Source organism: Oncorhynchus masou, chromosome 22 (genome assembly GCF_036934945.1).
Source record: "Oncorhynchus masou masou isolate Uvic2021 chromosome 22, UVic_Omas_1.1, whole genome shotgun sequence".
Lineage (NCBI taxonomy): Eukaryota > Metazoa > Chordata > Actinopteri > Salmoniformes > Salmonidae > Oncorhynchus > Oncorhynchus masou.
Window position 1 is genome coordinate 7,511,560 of NC_088233.1, and position 16,242 is coordinate 7,527,801.

Sequence of the window (16,242 nt, forward strand, 5' to 3'; positions counted from 1 at the left end):
GTTGGTGATCCCTGGTGTAGAGTGACTAGAGGTGAGAGCATCTAGTATAATGATCCCTGGTGTAGGTGAATGTTGAATCTAGTTGATGATCCCTGATGACTAGAGGTGAGAGCCTAGTAGGGTGTAGAGTGACTAGAGGTGAGAGCATGAATCTAGTATAATGATCCCTGGTGTAAGTGACAACCATGAATCTCCACTGAGATGAGAACATTTGTTGATGTCCCTGGTGTGAGTTCCAGGTGAGAGCATGAATCTAGTATAATGATCCCTGGTGAGAGTGACTAGAGATGAGAGCATGAATCAGTATAATGATCCACCAGTCGGCATGAATCTAGACCCTGGTGTAGAGTGACTCCATCTGTGTTCCCATGACATAAGCATGAATCTAGTTGGTGATCCCTGGTGTAGAGTATAGAGGTGAGAGCATGAATCAGTATAAATCCCTGGTGTAGAACTCGATGTGAGAGCATGACTAGTTGATGATCCCTGGTGTAGAGTGACTAGAGGTGAGAGCATGAATCTAGTATAATGATCCCTGGTGTAGAGTGACTCGAGGTGAGAGCATGAATCTAGTTGATGATCCCTGGTGTCGAGTGACTAGAGGTGAGAGCATGAATCTAGTTGATCCCTGGTGTCGAGACTAGAGATGAGAGCATGAATCTAGTTGGTGATCCCTGGTGTAGAGTGACTAGAGATGAGAACATGGATCTAGTATAATGATCCCTGGTGTAGAGTGACTAGAGGTGAGAGCATGAATCTAGTTGATCCCTGGTGGTGACTAGAGTGGATCTAGTTGAGGTGAGAGTGATGAGATGAATCTAGTATAATGATCCCTGGTGTAGAGTGACTAGAGGTGAGAGCATGAATCTAGTATAATGATCCCTGGTGGATGACTATCTAGTATAATGATCCCTGGTGTAGAGTGACTAGAGGTGACATGAATCTAGAGGTGAGAGCATGAGAGCATCTAGTTGATGATCCCTGGTGTAGAGTGACTAGAGGTGAGAGCATGAATCTAGTTGGTGATCCCTGGTGTAGAGTGACTCGAGGTGAGAGCATGAATCTAGTATAATGATCCCTGGTGTAGAGTGACTAGAGGTGAGAGCATGGATCTAGTTGATGATCCCTGGTGTAGACTAGAGGTGAGAGCATGAATCTAGTATAATGATCCCTGGTGTAGAGTGACTAGAGGTGAGCGCATGAATCTAGTTGGTGATCCCTGGTGTAGAGTGACTAGAGGTGAGAGCATGAATCTAGTATAATGATCCCTGATCTCCATGAATCTAGTTGATGATCCCTGGTGTAGAGTGACTAGAGGTGAGAGCATGAATCTAGTATAATGATCCCTGGTGTAGAGTGACTAGAGGTGAGAGCATGAATCTAGTATAATGATCCCTGGTGTAGAGTGACTAGAGGTGAGAGCATGAATCTAGTTGGTGATCCCTGGTGTAGAGTGACTAGAGATGAGAACATGGATCTAGTTGATGATCCCTGGTGTAGAGTCTAGTGAATCTAGTATAATGATCCCTGGTGTAGAGTGACTAGAGATGAGAGCATGAATCTAGTATAATGATCCCTGGTGTAGAGTGACTCGAGGTGATAATGATCCCTGGTGTAGAGTCTAGTGAGAGCATGAATCTAGTTGGTGATCCCTGGTGTAGAGTGACTAGAGGTGAGAGCATGAATCTAGTATAATGATCCCTGGTGTAGAGTGACTCGATGTGAGAGCATGAATCTAGTTGATGATCCCTGGTGTAGAGTGACTAGAGGTGAGAGCATGAATCTAGTATAATGATCCCTGGTGTAGAGTGACTCGAGTGAGCATGTCTAGTTGGTGATCCCTGGTGTCATGAATCTAGTGGATCTAGTTGATGATCCCTGGTGTAGAGTGACTCGAGGTGAGAGCATGAATCTAGTATAATGATCCCTGGTGTATGACTAGTGAGAGCATGAATCTAGTATAATGATCCCTGGTGGAGAGTGACTAGAGGTGAGAGCATGAATCTAGTATAATGATCCCTGGTGTAGAGTGACTAGAGGTGAGAGCATGAATCTAGTATAATGATCCCTGGTGTAGAGTGACTCGAGGTGAGAGCATGAATCTAGTATAATGATCCCTGGTGTAGAGTGACTAGAGGTGAGAGCATGAATCTAGTATAATGATCCCTGGTGTAGCATAAAGAGTCCGAAATATGTTTTTCCCAGCTTCATGTGTTGCGTCCTGTTCGTCTGGAAGTCGGTGATCCATCTTGACAGATGCAGCTGGACACGTTCAGCTGAGAGAATTTGTGTTGTAGCAGTTCCCGGGATGATGGTATTAAATGCAGAGCTGTAGTCCACAAACGGTAACCTTGGAAACATGTCTTTGGGTTATGGAGGTGTTTGAAGATGTAGCGTGGATAACGCGACATCAAACACACCCAACGCCTTTTTGAACAGCAGCAGGTCACATCCTGACGTACAGTATGAGTGTGTCCCAAATGGCACCCTATTCCCTACATAATGCTCTATGGTCCCTGGTCAAAAGTAGGGCGCTATGAAGGGAATATGGTGACATGGAAACCTACTACATTGCCTTTCAGGAAGTATTCACAGCCTGTTTTTCGCACATTTTGTTGAGTTACAGCCTGATTTTAAAATTAATTAAATTTAGATTATTTTTTTTGTCGCTTGGCCTACACACAATATCCCATAATTTCAAATAGGAATTATGTTTTTTAAAATTTGTACTAATTAATAAAAAATGAAAAGCTTAAATGTCTTGAGTCAATGAGTATTCAATCCTTTTGTTATGGCAAGCGTAAATAAGTAAACATTTGCCGAACAAGTCACATAAGAAGTTACATCCACTCTGTGTGCAATGATAGTGTTTAACCGGATTTTTGAATGACTACCTCATTTCTGTACCCCACACATGCAATTATCTGTAAGGTCCCTCAGTCGAGCAGTGCATTCAACCAGAAACACCAGGGAGGTTTTCCAATGCCTCGCAAAAAGGGCACCTATTGTATGGGTAAAAAAATGTAAAAAAGCAAACCTTGAATATTCCTTTGACCATAGTGAAGTTATTAAGTACACTTTGGATGGTGTATCAATACACCCAGTCACTACAAAGATACAGGCGTCCTTCTTAACTCAGTTGCCGGAAGGTAACTGCTCAGGGATTTCACCATGAGGCCAATGTTGACTTTCAAACAGTTAGAGTTTAAAGGAAAACTTTGTGATTTTGAAGCCCTTTATCTACTTCCCCAGGGTCAAAGGAACTCTTGGATACCAGTTTTATGTGTCTGTGTCCAGAATGAAGGAAGTTAGAGGTAGTTCCGTAAGCCAATGCTAAGTAGCGTTAGCGCAATGACTGGAAGTCTATAGGTATATGCTAGCACTCTTCATATTTTCAAGCATGGTGGTGGCTGCATCATGTTATGGGTATGCTTGTCATCAGCAGAAACGGAATAAAGGTAAGCACATGCAAAATCTTAGAGGAAAACCTGGTTCAGTCTGCTTTCCAACAGACACTGGGAGACAAATTCACCTTTCAGCAGGACAATAACCTGAAACACAAGGACAAATATACACTGCAGTTGCTTCCCAAGACATCATAGTATCATCGTAGTTACAGTTTTCACTTAAATCGGCTAGAAAATCTATGGTAAGACTTGAGAATGTCTGTCTAGCAATGATCAACAACTAACTTGACGGAGCTTGAAGAATTTAAAAAAAATAATAATGTGCAAATATTGTACAATCCAAGTGTCCAAAGCTCTTAGAGACTTACCCAGAAAGACAAAGATGATTCGAACATTATTGACCAGGGGGTTGAATACTTATTTGATCAAGATATATTAGTGTTTTATTTTTTATTTTTTTATTTACAAATGTTCAAATCTTTTTTTCCACTGACAGAGTATTTGGTGTAGATCGTTGACAGAAAATGACAATTAAAATGCATTTTAATGTAAAAAAAAAACAAAAGTAGGAAAAGGATTGTAAATAGTTGAAGGCTGTTTATAGTCACGGGTCTATATGTATCTACATAAAGACCTAGCCCTAGATGAGCCACTCACTGCACCTACTGGTGGCCAAGATAGGAATGTAACAACAAATGGATGTAAATGGCAGATGAGATTTAATCCCCAGTTTATTCCATTAGATTAGCCTAATAAGTGGGGTATTGCATATTAATAGAGAAGGCTGTTAATGTCACAGTGGGACTTTAAAAAGTACTGTTCATTTTAGAAGATTATGTATTCCTTTTATATCAATGATTTCTGAGCCTAGATTCAGCCATAGTCTAATGAACCGTATCTAGCCACTATAAAGAGAAGGCTGAGGCTATATTTTAGCACTTTGGTGCCTTATCTCCAGTGGCTCCGCCTAACCCAGGTAGGTATGTGTGAATACGAGTGTTGGTGAATAAATAAGAGGAGAGCCCGGAGGGGGAGGAAAGTTGGAGAGGAGGCGGAGGGATGGAGAGAGAGAAAGAGGCTGAGAGGGAGAGAAGGATGGAGAGCAGAACAGGCTGGAGGAAACAGATATATCCTGGAGCCAGGCCTCTCAGTGGGAGCTGCAGGACAGCCAGCTTTCTTCCTTCTTCCTGTTCTGTATGGTATTGTACCAACTCGAGGCCACACAGAGTTCAGCTACCGCAACGTCTCCACCTCTCAGCCTCGGTCTACATACAAACTACTCAAAGAAAGTCTCAACCTTCTCTCTTTCTCTCTCCACTTTCTCTCAACTTTCACTTATTTATTTCTCTTTCTGTCTTTCTTTCTTTCTGTCTCTCTCTCTTTCCTTTCTTTCTTTATGTCTCTCTCTATCCCTCTTTCTGTCTGTCTCTTTCTGTCTCTCTCTCTCTCTCTTTCTCTCTCTCTCTGTCTCTCTCTATCCCTCTTTCTGTCTCTCTCTCTCTATCCCTCTTTCTGTCTGTCTCTTTCTGTCTCTTTCTGTCTCTTTCTGTCTCTTTCTGTCTCTTTCTGTCTTTCTTTCTTTCTTTCTTTCTCTCAAACCTCTCTCCATAACGCACCCTGTAACATGGTTGTGTTGCAATGCGGAACCCCTGACCTTGTTGTTCTTTTGTATAACTGTCTTGGTTTGAATTGTGTTTGTTTATTTGGTTGTTCAATGATTAATGTGTGGAGACTAGAGCAACAGTCCCTGTAGGGCTGGATGTAGTAGAGGGTGTTAGCATCTAGGCTTCCTGTAGCTTATGCCTCACAGAAAACACACACACACACACACACACACACACACACACACACACACACACACACACACACACACACTACGGTCTCTCAGCTGAACATAATAAGGCTTAGTGAGAGTTATTTCTCTGCTGGAGTTTCATCAATGGACAGATGCTATTCTCTTCCTCCCTGTCACTGGGTCCTGTTGTTCTCTTCTGACCAGAGAATTAGTTTTATTTTTTTGCACCTTTATTTAACTAGGCAAGTCAGTTATTTTAATTCCTATTTTCAATGACGGCCTAGGAACAGTGGGGTTAACTGCCTGTTCAGGGGCAGAATGACATATTTGTACCTTGTCAGCTCGGGATTTGAACTTGCAACCTTTCGGGTTGCAACCACTAGGCTACCCTGCCGCCAGTACTGTTGCTACCTTGTTTATATGGTGACAATCACAGCATCCCTCTCTTTTTCCTGGTGTTCCTCTCAGCTATGTACATGTTGTGTCAGGATGTTTTTTTTTGTAGAGGTTTGTTATTAGCCTGGTCCCACATCTGTTTGTGTTGTAAAGCTAACCGTTCATTGGGACACAAGGCTACAACATATGTGGGACCAGGCTAGAGTTGCGTAGATTCTGTGATGGGGGATGGAAAATGGGGTTCAACTTGTCACATGAAGTCCTGTCATACCTCATGTAAGCCCTCTAATACTCATGTTGCTATGAAAAGTCTCAAAAGACATTTCAAACATGTAGGTAGTTTCAAACATCCTAGATCGATTGAACTAGATCAATCCTTACCGTAATGACCTACTCCTCCTGTTGAGGAAGAGGTCTGTCCTTAATGACCTACTCCTCCGTGTTGAGGAAGAGGTCTATCCTTAATGACCTACTCCTTCTGTTGAGGAAGAGGTCTATCCTTAATGACCTAATCCTCCTGAGGAAGAGGTCTATCCTAATGACCTACTCCTCCTGTTGAGGAAGAGGTCTGTTGAGGAAAGAGGTCTATCCTTAATGACCTAAGGAAGAGGTCCTCCTGTTGAGGAAGAGGTCTATCCTTAATGACCTACTCCTCCTGTTGAGGAAGAGGTCTGTCCTTAATGACCTAATCCTCCTGTTGAGGAAGAGGTCTGTCCTTAATGACCTACTCCTCCTGTTGAGGAAGAGGTCTGTCCTTAATGACCTACTCCTCCTGTTGAGGAAGAGGTCTGTCCTTAATGACCTAATCCTCCTGTTGAGGAAGAGGTCTGTCCTTAATGACCTAATCCTCCTGTTGAGGAAGAGGTCTGTCCTTACACTCCTCCTGCAGCAGTTGAGGAAGAGGTCTATCCTTAATGACCTACTCCTCCTGTTGAGGAAGAGGTCTGTCCTTATGACCTACTCCTCCTGTTGAGGAAGAGGTCAAACCTTTCCTGTTGAGGAAGGAGGTTAAAGAGGTCTGTCCTTAATGACCTACTCCTCCTGTTGAGGAAGAGGTCTGTCCTTATAATCCTAATCCTCCTGTGAGGAAGAGGTTTAGACCTACTTCCTGTTGAGGAAGAGGTCTGTCCTTACCTTAATGACCTAATCCTCCTGTTGAGGAAGAGGTCTGTCCTTACCTTAATGACCTACACCTCCTGTTGAGGAAGAGGTCTGTCCTTAATGACCTACTCCTCCTGTTGAGGAAGAGGGATCTGTTTCACAGCAGCAGTAGCTGCCGCATACATAACAAACTTTTGAAGGAGGTTAAACAAGGTTCTGCATATCATGTTTAGTTTCCTGTTTGTTTTTGTTTCCTCCAGATGAGAAAGAGGAGGGTATTCTCGGCAGCATCCTCCTGCCTAGCTTTCGAATATCTATGCTGTCTGTCGACGACCACATCAACAGGAAATATGCCTTCAAGGTCAGTACTCACTACTTGTTTTCATCCTTTTGTCAAACAGTTTTTTTGCGGGGTGGGGGGGGCTGGGGGGGCTACAGTAGTTGATGCTTTATATTTGATCTCTTCAGATTCCAGAGCAATGAGGAAACAAGTGAGAGATGCATTAGAAGGTAGAAAATGCCAGTTGGTTTGATTTGTCTGGGAGTGGTCCGAGTGAGGGGCCTAATTGGACGAGCCTAATGGGAGGGATATGTAACCTGAAAACTATCTGTTATTGGCAGGGAGGTTTGAAACTCTTTTATTTATTGGTCTGTTAATTTATACCGCCTGGTGATAATTGCCAGGCGAGCCAAAACTCCATCCCACCAAAACGGGCTGCAATTTCAAACTTTTCAAACAGCTCTTACACAAAAATGGCATTATCATAATTTTCACAATATATACTGAGTGTCCAAAACATTAAGAACACCTTCCTAATATTTAGTTGCACAATCCACTTTTTGCCTGTAGAACAGTCTTTTTTCGGGCCTCCAGTGGCCCAGCAGTCTAAGGCACTTGAGGCGTCACTGCAGAACTATGTTCGATCCCAGGCTGTGTCACAGCCGGCCGTGCCCAGGAGACCCATGAGGCGGTGCGCAATTGGCACGGTGTCGTCCAGGTTAGGGGAGGGTTTGGCCCGCCGGAAATATCCTTGTCCCATCTCACTCTAGCGACTCCTTGTGGCGGGTTGGGCGTCTGCAAGCTGACCTCCGGTCGCCAGCTGGACAGTTAAACGAGCAGTGTGTCAAGAAGCAATGCGGCTTGGCTTGTTTCGGAGGACGCATGGCTCTTAACCTTTGCCTCTCCCGAGTCCGTAGGGGAGTTGCAGCGATGGGACAAGACTGTAACTACCAATTGGATACCACGGAATTGGTGAGAAAAAGGTGTAAAAATGTTTTGTCAGGGCATGGACACCACAAGGTGTCGAAAGCGTTCCACAGGGATACTGGCCCATGTTGACTCCAATGCTTCCCGCAGTTGTGTCAAGTTGTCTGGATGTCCTTTGGTTGGTGGAACATTCTTGATACACACAGGAAACCCAGCAGCGTTGCAGTTCTTGACACAAACTGGTGGGCCTGGCACCCTACTACCATACCCTGTTCAAAGGCACTTAAATCTTTTGTCTTGCCCATTCACCCTCTGAATGGCACACATACACAATCCATGTCTCAATTGTCTCAAGGCTTAAAAATAATTATTTAACCTGTCTCCTGCCCTTCATCCCCTTCATCTACACGAATTGAAGTGGATTTAACAGGTGACATCAACAAGAGATCATAGTTATCACCTTGATTCACCTGGTCAGTCTGTCACGGAAAGAGGTGTTCTTTATGTTTTGTACACTCGGTGTATATAAAACACAGGCAAAAATCTTGTTTTTGACTGCACTGGGCCTTTAAGCATTGTTAGTAAGCTAAGAGTTTAGTTTGGGTTGCAAAGGGAGGATGTACAGGGCAGAAAGTATTTAGACCCTGTGACTTTTCCCCCATTTTGTTTCTTTACAGCCTTAAGTCTGAAATGGATTAAATGTCCCCTCCCCCCTCCTCAATCTACACACAATACCACATAATGGAGAAGCAAAAACGGTGTTTTAGAAATGTTTGAAATGCACATTTACATAAGTGTTCAGACCCTTTACTCAGTACTCTGTTGAAGCACATTTTGCAGCGAGTCTTACATTTACATTTAAGTCATTTGGCAGACGCTCTTATCCAGAGCGACTTACAAATTGGTGAATTCACCTTATGACATCCAGTGGAACAGCCACTTTACAATAGTGCATCTAAATCATTTAAGGGGGGGGGGGGGGTCTTCTTGGGTAAGACTCTACAAGCTTGGCACACCTGTATTTGGGGAGTTTCTCCCATTCTTCTCTGCAGATCATCTCAAGCTCTGTCAGGATGGATGGGGTCCGTTGCTGCACTCTCCAGAGATGTTCGATCTGGTTCAAGTCCGGGCTCTAGCTGGGCCACGCAAGAACATTCAGAGACTTGTTCCAAAGCCACTCCTGCGTTGTCTTTGCTGTGTGTTAGGGTCGTTGTCCTGTTGGAAGGTGAACCTGAGTGCTCTGAAGCAGGTTTTCATCAAGGATATCTCGTACTTCGCTCTGTTCATCTTTCCCTCAATCCTGACTAGTCTCCCAGTCCCTGCCGCTGAGAAACATCCCCAGAACAGGATGCTGCCACCACCATGCTTCACCATAGGGAGGGCACCAGGTTTCCTCCAGACGTGACGCTTGGCATTCAGGCCAAAGAGATCAATCATCAGACCAGATAATCTTTTTCTCATGTTCTGAGTGTCCTTTAGCTGCCTTTTGGCAAACTCCAAGCGGTCTGTCATGCGCTTTTTACTTAGGAGTGGCTTTTGTCTGGTCACTCTACCATAAAGGCCTTATTGGTGGAGTGCTGCAGAGATGGTTGTCCTTCTGGAAGGTTCTCCCATCTCCACAGAGGACTTCTGGATCTCTGTCAGAGTGACTATCGGGTTCTTGGTCACCTCCCTGACCAAGGCCCTTCTCCAACGACTGCTCAGTTTGGCCGGGCGGCCAGCTCTAGGAAGATTTTGATGGTTCCAAACTTCTTCCATTTAAGAATGATTTAAGAAGGATGGACGCCGCTGGGTTCTTGAGAACCTGCAACGCTGCAGAAATGTTTTTGTACCCTTCCCCAGAACTGTGCCTCGACACAATCCTGTCTCGGAGTTCTACTGACAATTATTTCAACCTTCTTTCGACGTCATGGCTTGGTTTTTGCTCTGACATGTCAACTGTGGGACCTTATATAGACAGGTGTGTGTCTTTCCAAATCACGTCCAATCAATTGAATTTACCACAGGTGGACTCCAATCAACTTGTAGTAACATCTCAAGGATGATCAATGGAATCAGGATGCACTTGTGCTCAATTTCAGGTCTCATAGCAAAGGGTCTGAATACTTTTCGAATGCACTGTATTTCTGAAAACTTTCAGAGTTTACCAGTGAATTGCCAGTATTTTGGTATCTTTCTAGGATTTTATGTACTATAATACAAAACCATCTAGTGTCCCTTTTGGGTACTTCAGATTATCACAAGTATCTGTAATTATCTCTGGCCTTGTCACATGTAAAATATATGAAATAGTTAAATAAGATTTTTTTTTTATAAAAAAATAATAAACTAAAAGAAATAGAATGACAAATCTATAAAACATTATCCTAAATATAAATGAATAAGTGAATACCGTTTGGTGTTTTAATGTCACTGTTTCATCATGAATATGCTTTATATTTGTTTTACACGTTTTATTTATTTAGCAATTTCAATATGTATTTGTTGTCAATGTTTTGCCGTCAAGACTGGTGGCGATTGTGACAAGCTGCAGAGCTAATATTTAAAAACAAATGTCATTGTTGATTAAACGCTTATTTCATTAATTAGGCTATTTTCTCTTGAACCATATGGTCTATCCACTAGAAACTCAAGGACAATAAAACATGTTTTAATTTATTCAAGTATTATTTACCAAAAGTTACGATAGATTGCCATCTGTTAATTTTCTGTTAATTACCAAAAAAATGACTGAAGATCCTGGTAACTTTAGTAAATTACCGGTAGTTTTGCAACCCTCGTCTGGGTCAAAGAGAGGAAAAATAAGGCTTGTTTTTGGCATGTACCGCTACCGCTTTAAGCATTGTTAGTAAGCAGCAGAAGCTACAGCATAACGTTTCGCTCCAATAGCCTCTGCGTCCTGCGGCAACCAGTTGTATTTCATTTAATGGCGTCTCTCTCAGTGCTGTGGCTTTTTCTCTGGTCTGGTTCCTTTACAAAGCCAGAGGGAGGGAGAGACGTGGGTTCGGCTCAGCCCTGCCAAGCAGCACAGCCACACACAGACGCCCAGGAGTCTGCCCAAGATTGGTCTCTCGAACCAACCACACAGACTCAAGTTTCCATTTCCTCAGAGAGAGAAGGGGGCGAGAGCGAGCTGAGGGAGAGGAGGAAGAAACAGAGCTCTGCATGATTCCTGGAGCTCATAATTATAGAAGCATTTCACATAACGCAAAAGGAAACGTAATGAGGATAACTCGGCTGTATGCCAGTCATGTCACAGGTTAAAGCTTTTCACACTTGAATTTGCAAATTCCTTCTTCAATTCACATGTGAGGTGAAAACACGTTATTCTTTTCACATGTGAAAAGGTGGTGTTAACATGTGAACTTTATATTGGATACATGTGAACATATATATATGTAGTCACATATAGTAGACACATATAGTGTCTCTTGTGTTTTCACATTGTCAAACTGTAAATTACACATGTGAATATCTAATTGACATACATGTTATTCTCCTCACATGTTAAAAGGTAGGTTGCATAAACTTCACCACATGTAACATTAGAGTATGCATCAAAAGTCTCAGTGCAAAGTTACACCGTTATTATTTTATTATTATTATTATGATTATAAAAACTTTTTTTTTTTTACCAGACAAACCGGTCCCACTTCAAAGCTAGCTTCTCGTTTTTGGGCCACAATTGAGTCGTAACCCCATCCTTGTGGGTATTACCGCACTAGCTACGAATGACGGAAAAGTACTACAACACTCGCTTGCTCGACTACCAAACACACAGGAAAAGAAGAGAGGCACTTTTAATATGGTTATATGGTTTCTTCTAAGTGCATGTACATAGTCAGTTCACCAGCGTCAACACTTGGTTTGGAATGTAATTACATGTTAGCATGGCTAATAGCTAATATCTCTACCTGCACATGACCATCTGATCATTTATCACCCCAGTGTTAATCTGCAAAATTGTAATTATATTCACCTACCTCCTCATGCCTTTTGCACACAATGTATATAGACTCCCCCCTTTTTTTCTACTGTGTTATTGACTTGTTAATTGTTTACTCCATGTGTAACTCTGTGTTGTCTGTTCACACTGCTATGCTTTATCTTGGCCAGGTCGCAGTTGCAAATGAGAACTTGTTCTCAACTAGCCTACCTGGTTAAATAAAGGTGAAATAAAAAATTAAAAAATAAATAAAAATAGCGAATGCTAGCCAGAATGTAATTACATGTTAGCATGGCTAATGGCTAATGCTAGCCAGCTGGAACGAGCTTGGTAGCACCGGTTCGCATTTTACGTTGAGAAATAGTGCATTCTGGGTAGTTCCGAAGATATAACTTAATAAATGTGTAAAAACACTAAAACATAACTAACCAGATCGCGACAACTAAGTTACTAAATCTGACCACATTGTGTTGTTACATTTGTGAGTAAAAACTCATCCTTCCTTCCCTTTAAACTCTCCATATTTCTGTGGCGAACGTGGCAGTTTCACAAGTCCCTTATTCCTCCCTGACTGTTGTTACAAATGAATTTGTGGATGGCAAAGGAATGACTGCCTTTTGTTTGTCAGGCTCTGGTAAACAGGATATTGGAAAAAAAAATATTACTCATTCAATGTGTTCTTGTCTGTCTCTCTCTGCTGTCTTCCACGCACACACTGACAATGCCTTGGTTTGTCTATTGTGAGCGGATCTTGAGTGAGGAGAATCGGCTGCCAGTTTACCAGTCCAAGTGTTGCACGGTAAGTCCTGATTCCATATTAGTGGCATGCACATCTTATGAGTCATGGGTTTAGATAGCCTACATGGGTGAACGGTGGTGTGGATATCCACAGCCCACTGATTCTCACGTTCTTCACCTGCTGTCAGCCAGGATCTCCCACAATATACACCTGCTCAAGCAGGGAGGATGTAAACGAGTCACTGATGCTGTCAAAACTAAATACCAGCGCTCCTTAAGAAGTACATGAAGACGTGTGTGTGTGTGTGTGTGTGTGTGTGTGTGTGTGTGTGTGTGTGTGTGTGTGTGTGTACAGTTGAAGTCGGAAGTTAACATACACCTTAGCCAAATACATTTCAACTCAGTTTTTCACACTCCCTGACATTTAATTCTAGTAAAAAATTCTCTGTCTTAGGTCAGTTAGGATCACCACTTTATTTTAAGAATGGGTAATGTCTGAATAATAGTAGAGAGAATGATTTATATCAGCTTTTATTTCTTTCATCACATTCCCAGTGGGTCAGAAGTTTACATACACTCAATTAGTATTTGGTAGCATTGCCATTAAATTGTTTAACTTGGGTCAAACGTTTCGGGTCGCCTTCCACAAGCTTCCCACAATAAATTGGGTGAATTTTGGCCCATTCCTCCTGACAGAGCTGGTGTAACTGAGTCAGGTTTGTAGGCCTCCTTGCTTGCACATGTTTTTTCAGTTCTGCCCACACATTTTCTATAGGATTGAGGTCAGGGCTTTGTGATGGCCATTCCAATACCTTGAGTTTGTTGTCCTTATTAAGCCATTTTGCCACATTTGGAAGACTTTGGAAGTGATGCTTGGGGTCATTGTCCATTTGGAAGACCCAGCAAAGCACCCCTACAGCATGATGCTGCCACCCACACAACATGATGCTGCAACAACATGATGCTTTAACTTGCTGCCACCCCCACAACATGACTGATGTCTTGAGATGTTGCTTCAATATATCCACATAATTTTCCCCACAACATCATGATGCCATCTATTTTGTAAAGTGCACCAGTCCCTCCTGCAGCAAAGCACCCCTACAGCATGATGCTGCCACCCCCACAACATGATGCTGCCACCCCCACAACATGATGCTGCCACCCCCACAGCATGATGCATGATGCTGCCACCCCCACAACATGATGCTGCCACCCCCACAGCATGATGCTGCCACCCCACAACATGATGCTGCCACCCCCACATGACATGATGCTGCCACCCCACAGCATTTTGCTGCCATCCCCATGCTGCCACCCCCACAACATGATGCTGCCACCCCCACAACATGATGCTGCCACCCCCGTGCTTCACAGTTGGGATGGTGTTCTTCAGCTTGCAAGCCTCCCCCTTTTTCCTCCAAACATAACGATGGTCATTATGGCCAAACCGTTCTATTTTTGTTTCATCAAACCAGAGGACATTTCTCCAAAAAGTACGATCTTTGTCCCCATGTGCAAACCGTAGTCTGTTTGTTTTATGGCAGTTTTGGAGCAGTGGCTTCTTCCTTGCTGAGCGGCCTTTCAGGTTATGTCGATATAGGACTCGTTTTACTGTGGATATAGATACTTTTGTACCTGTTTCCTCCAGCATCTTCACAAGGTCCTTTGCTGTTGTTCTGGGATTGATTTGCACTTTACGCACCAAAGTACATTCATCTCTAGGAGACCGAACGCGTCTCCTTCCTGAGCGGTATGACGGCTGCGTGGTCCCATGGTGTTTATACTCGCGTACTATTGTTTGTACAGATGAACGTGGTACCTTCAGGCGTTTGGAAATTGCTACTCAGGATGAACCTGACTTGTGAAGGTCAACTATTTTTTTTCTGAGGTCTTGGCTTATTTCTTTTGATTTTCCCATGACGTCAAGCAAAGATCCCCTGAGTTTGAAGGTAGGCCTTGAAAAGCATCCACAGGTACACCTCCAATTGACTCGAATGATGTCAATTAGCCTATCAGAAGCTTCTAAAGCCATGACATCATTTTCTGGAATTTTCCAAGCTGTTTAAAAGCAGAGTCAATTTAGTGTATGTAAACTTCTGACCCACTGGAATTGTGATACAGTGAATTATAAGTGAAATAATCTGTCTTTAAACAATTGTTGGAAAGATGACTTGTGTCATGCACAAAGTAGATGTCTGACCGACTTGCCAAAACTATCGTTTGTTAACAAGAAATTTGTGGAGTGGTTGAAAAACAAGTTTTAATGACTCCAACCTAAGTGTATGTAAACTTCCGTCTTCAACTGAATATATATATATATATACATTGTAGAATATATATATTCGTAAAAATAAAGTAAAACCCTTAAACGAGTAGGTGTGTCCAAACTTTTGACTGGTACTGTAGGTCACAACCTTCCTTCATAGTGAGGGTGCTATTGTAAAGAAAGTTTGAAAGGAGAGGTAATTTCCACCCCTGATCTGACTACAATGTTGTCTTTCGAAACTCGATGAAGTCAGGCTATAAGACACCACATCCCAGTTGAGTCAACTAACCGGCTGTGTTCTCTCTCTTCCTCTTCCAGGTAACACTCTCTTCTCTTGGCAGGCGACTCATCCCAACATGCGGACCTACTACTTCTGCACAGACGCAGCCAAAGACATGGAGTCTTGGATGAAGGTGATGACAGATGCTGCCCTGGTGCACTCTGAGCCTGTCAGGAGGTTTGTATTCAATCAATCAATCAATCAAACAGACGTTTTTGTCTTGTCTTTCCATTCACTCAAGATGTCTGTAGTACCAAAACAGACACTATTTCCCATTCATGTGAGCTGTGATGCTCATATGGTCTTAAAAGCAATTTAGCTCCTGAAGTGGGAGGAATAAATTAATTAGATTTAATGCGAGTGTTTGAACGACGGTAACCTCCTTGATAGAAATATGAAGGAGCTGTTCTGTTTCACCATTTCACTTCTCTTTTCTCGTTAGTTGTATGAGCTCTTAACTGTGCTTCTCGTGTTGTTTAGGAAATAGTCTCATCGACCTCGGCATATTCCAGTCCTCTAGAGGGCTACGGAAACACTTGCGCTTCACTGTTACATAACCTGGCAGTTGTCAAAGCCTTAATATTGGGAGGATAACTCTTGTGTTGTTGTTGTTGTGTGTCCTGGATACACGATGCAGGTGTAGCATGATGGATACATTAGCTACAGTACATGCTGTTCTGTGTGTGTGAACATGTGTGTGTGTGCGTGTGTGAGATAGATGCGTCATGTTGGGGGGGGATTAGAGCAAAATAAGTCACCTGGCAACCTGCCTTCGCTACACGAGTGAGCAGCGTGTGTGTATGCGTGTGTGTCTGTATGTGTGTGTGTCTACATGACGAACAGAGAGGAGGACTATACAGTGTGTTTTTTAATTCATCTGGTTTGCTAAATGAACAGGTGACGCTGGAACAACGCTGCTGCCAAAAGGCTCTCTGGTCTTTTACTTTTTTTACTACAGGAGAAGTCCGCATCTAATTGACATACAAATACTCATCTCATTTACATACAAATCTGCATCTAATTTACATACACATACTAATCTCACTTAAATACAAATAATCATCTCATTTACATACACATATTCATCTAATTTAAATACAAAT

The 16,242-nt window shown here is 42.7% G+C and overlaps 1 protein-coding gene across 1 annotated transcript in view; it reads left to right on the forward strand.

Annotated features, from left to right (window-relative positions):
- The window catches only part of LOC135508951 (pleckstrin homology domain-containing family A member 5-like), a 295,193-nt gene that overhangs the window by 196,673 nt on the left and 82,278 nt on the right, over positions 1-16,242 (forward strand). The window contains exons 8-10 of the mRNA XM_064929191.1: positions 3,481-3,491; positions 6,913-7,060; positions 15,201-15,316. Coding sequence (XP_064785263.1) covers positions 3,481-3,491; positions 6,913-7,060; positions 15,201-15,316 — 275 coding nt within the window. The remainder of the gene's footprint in view (positions 1-3,480; positions 3,492-6,912; positions 7,061-15,200; positions 15,317-16,242) is intronic.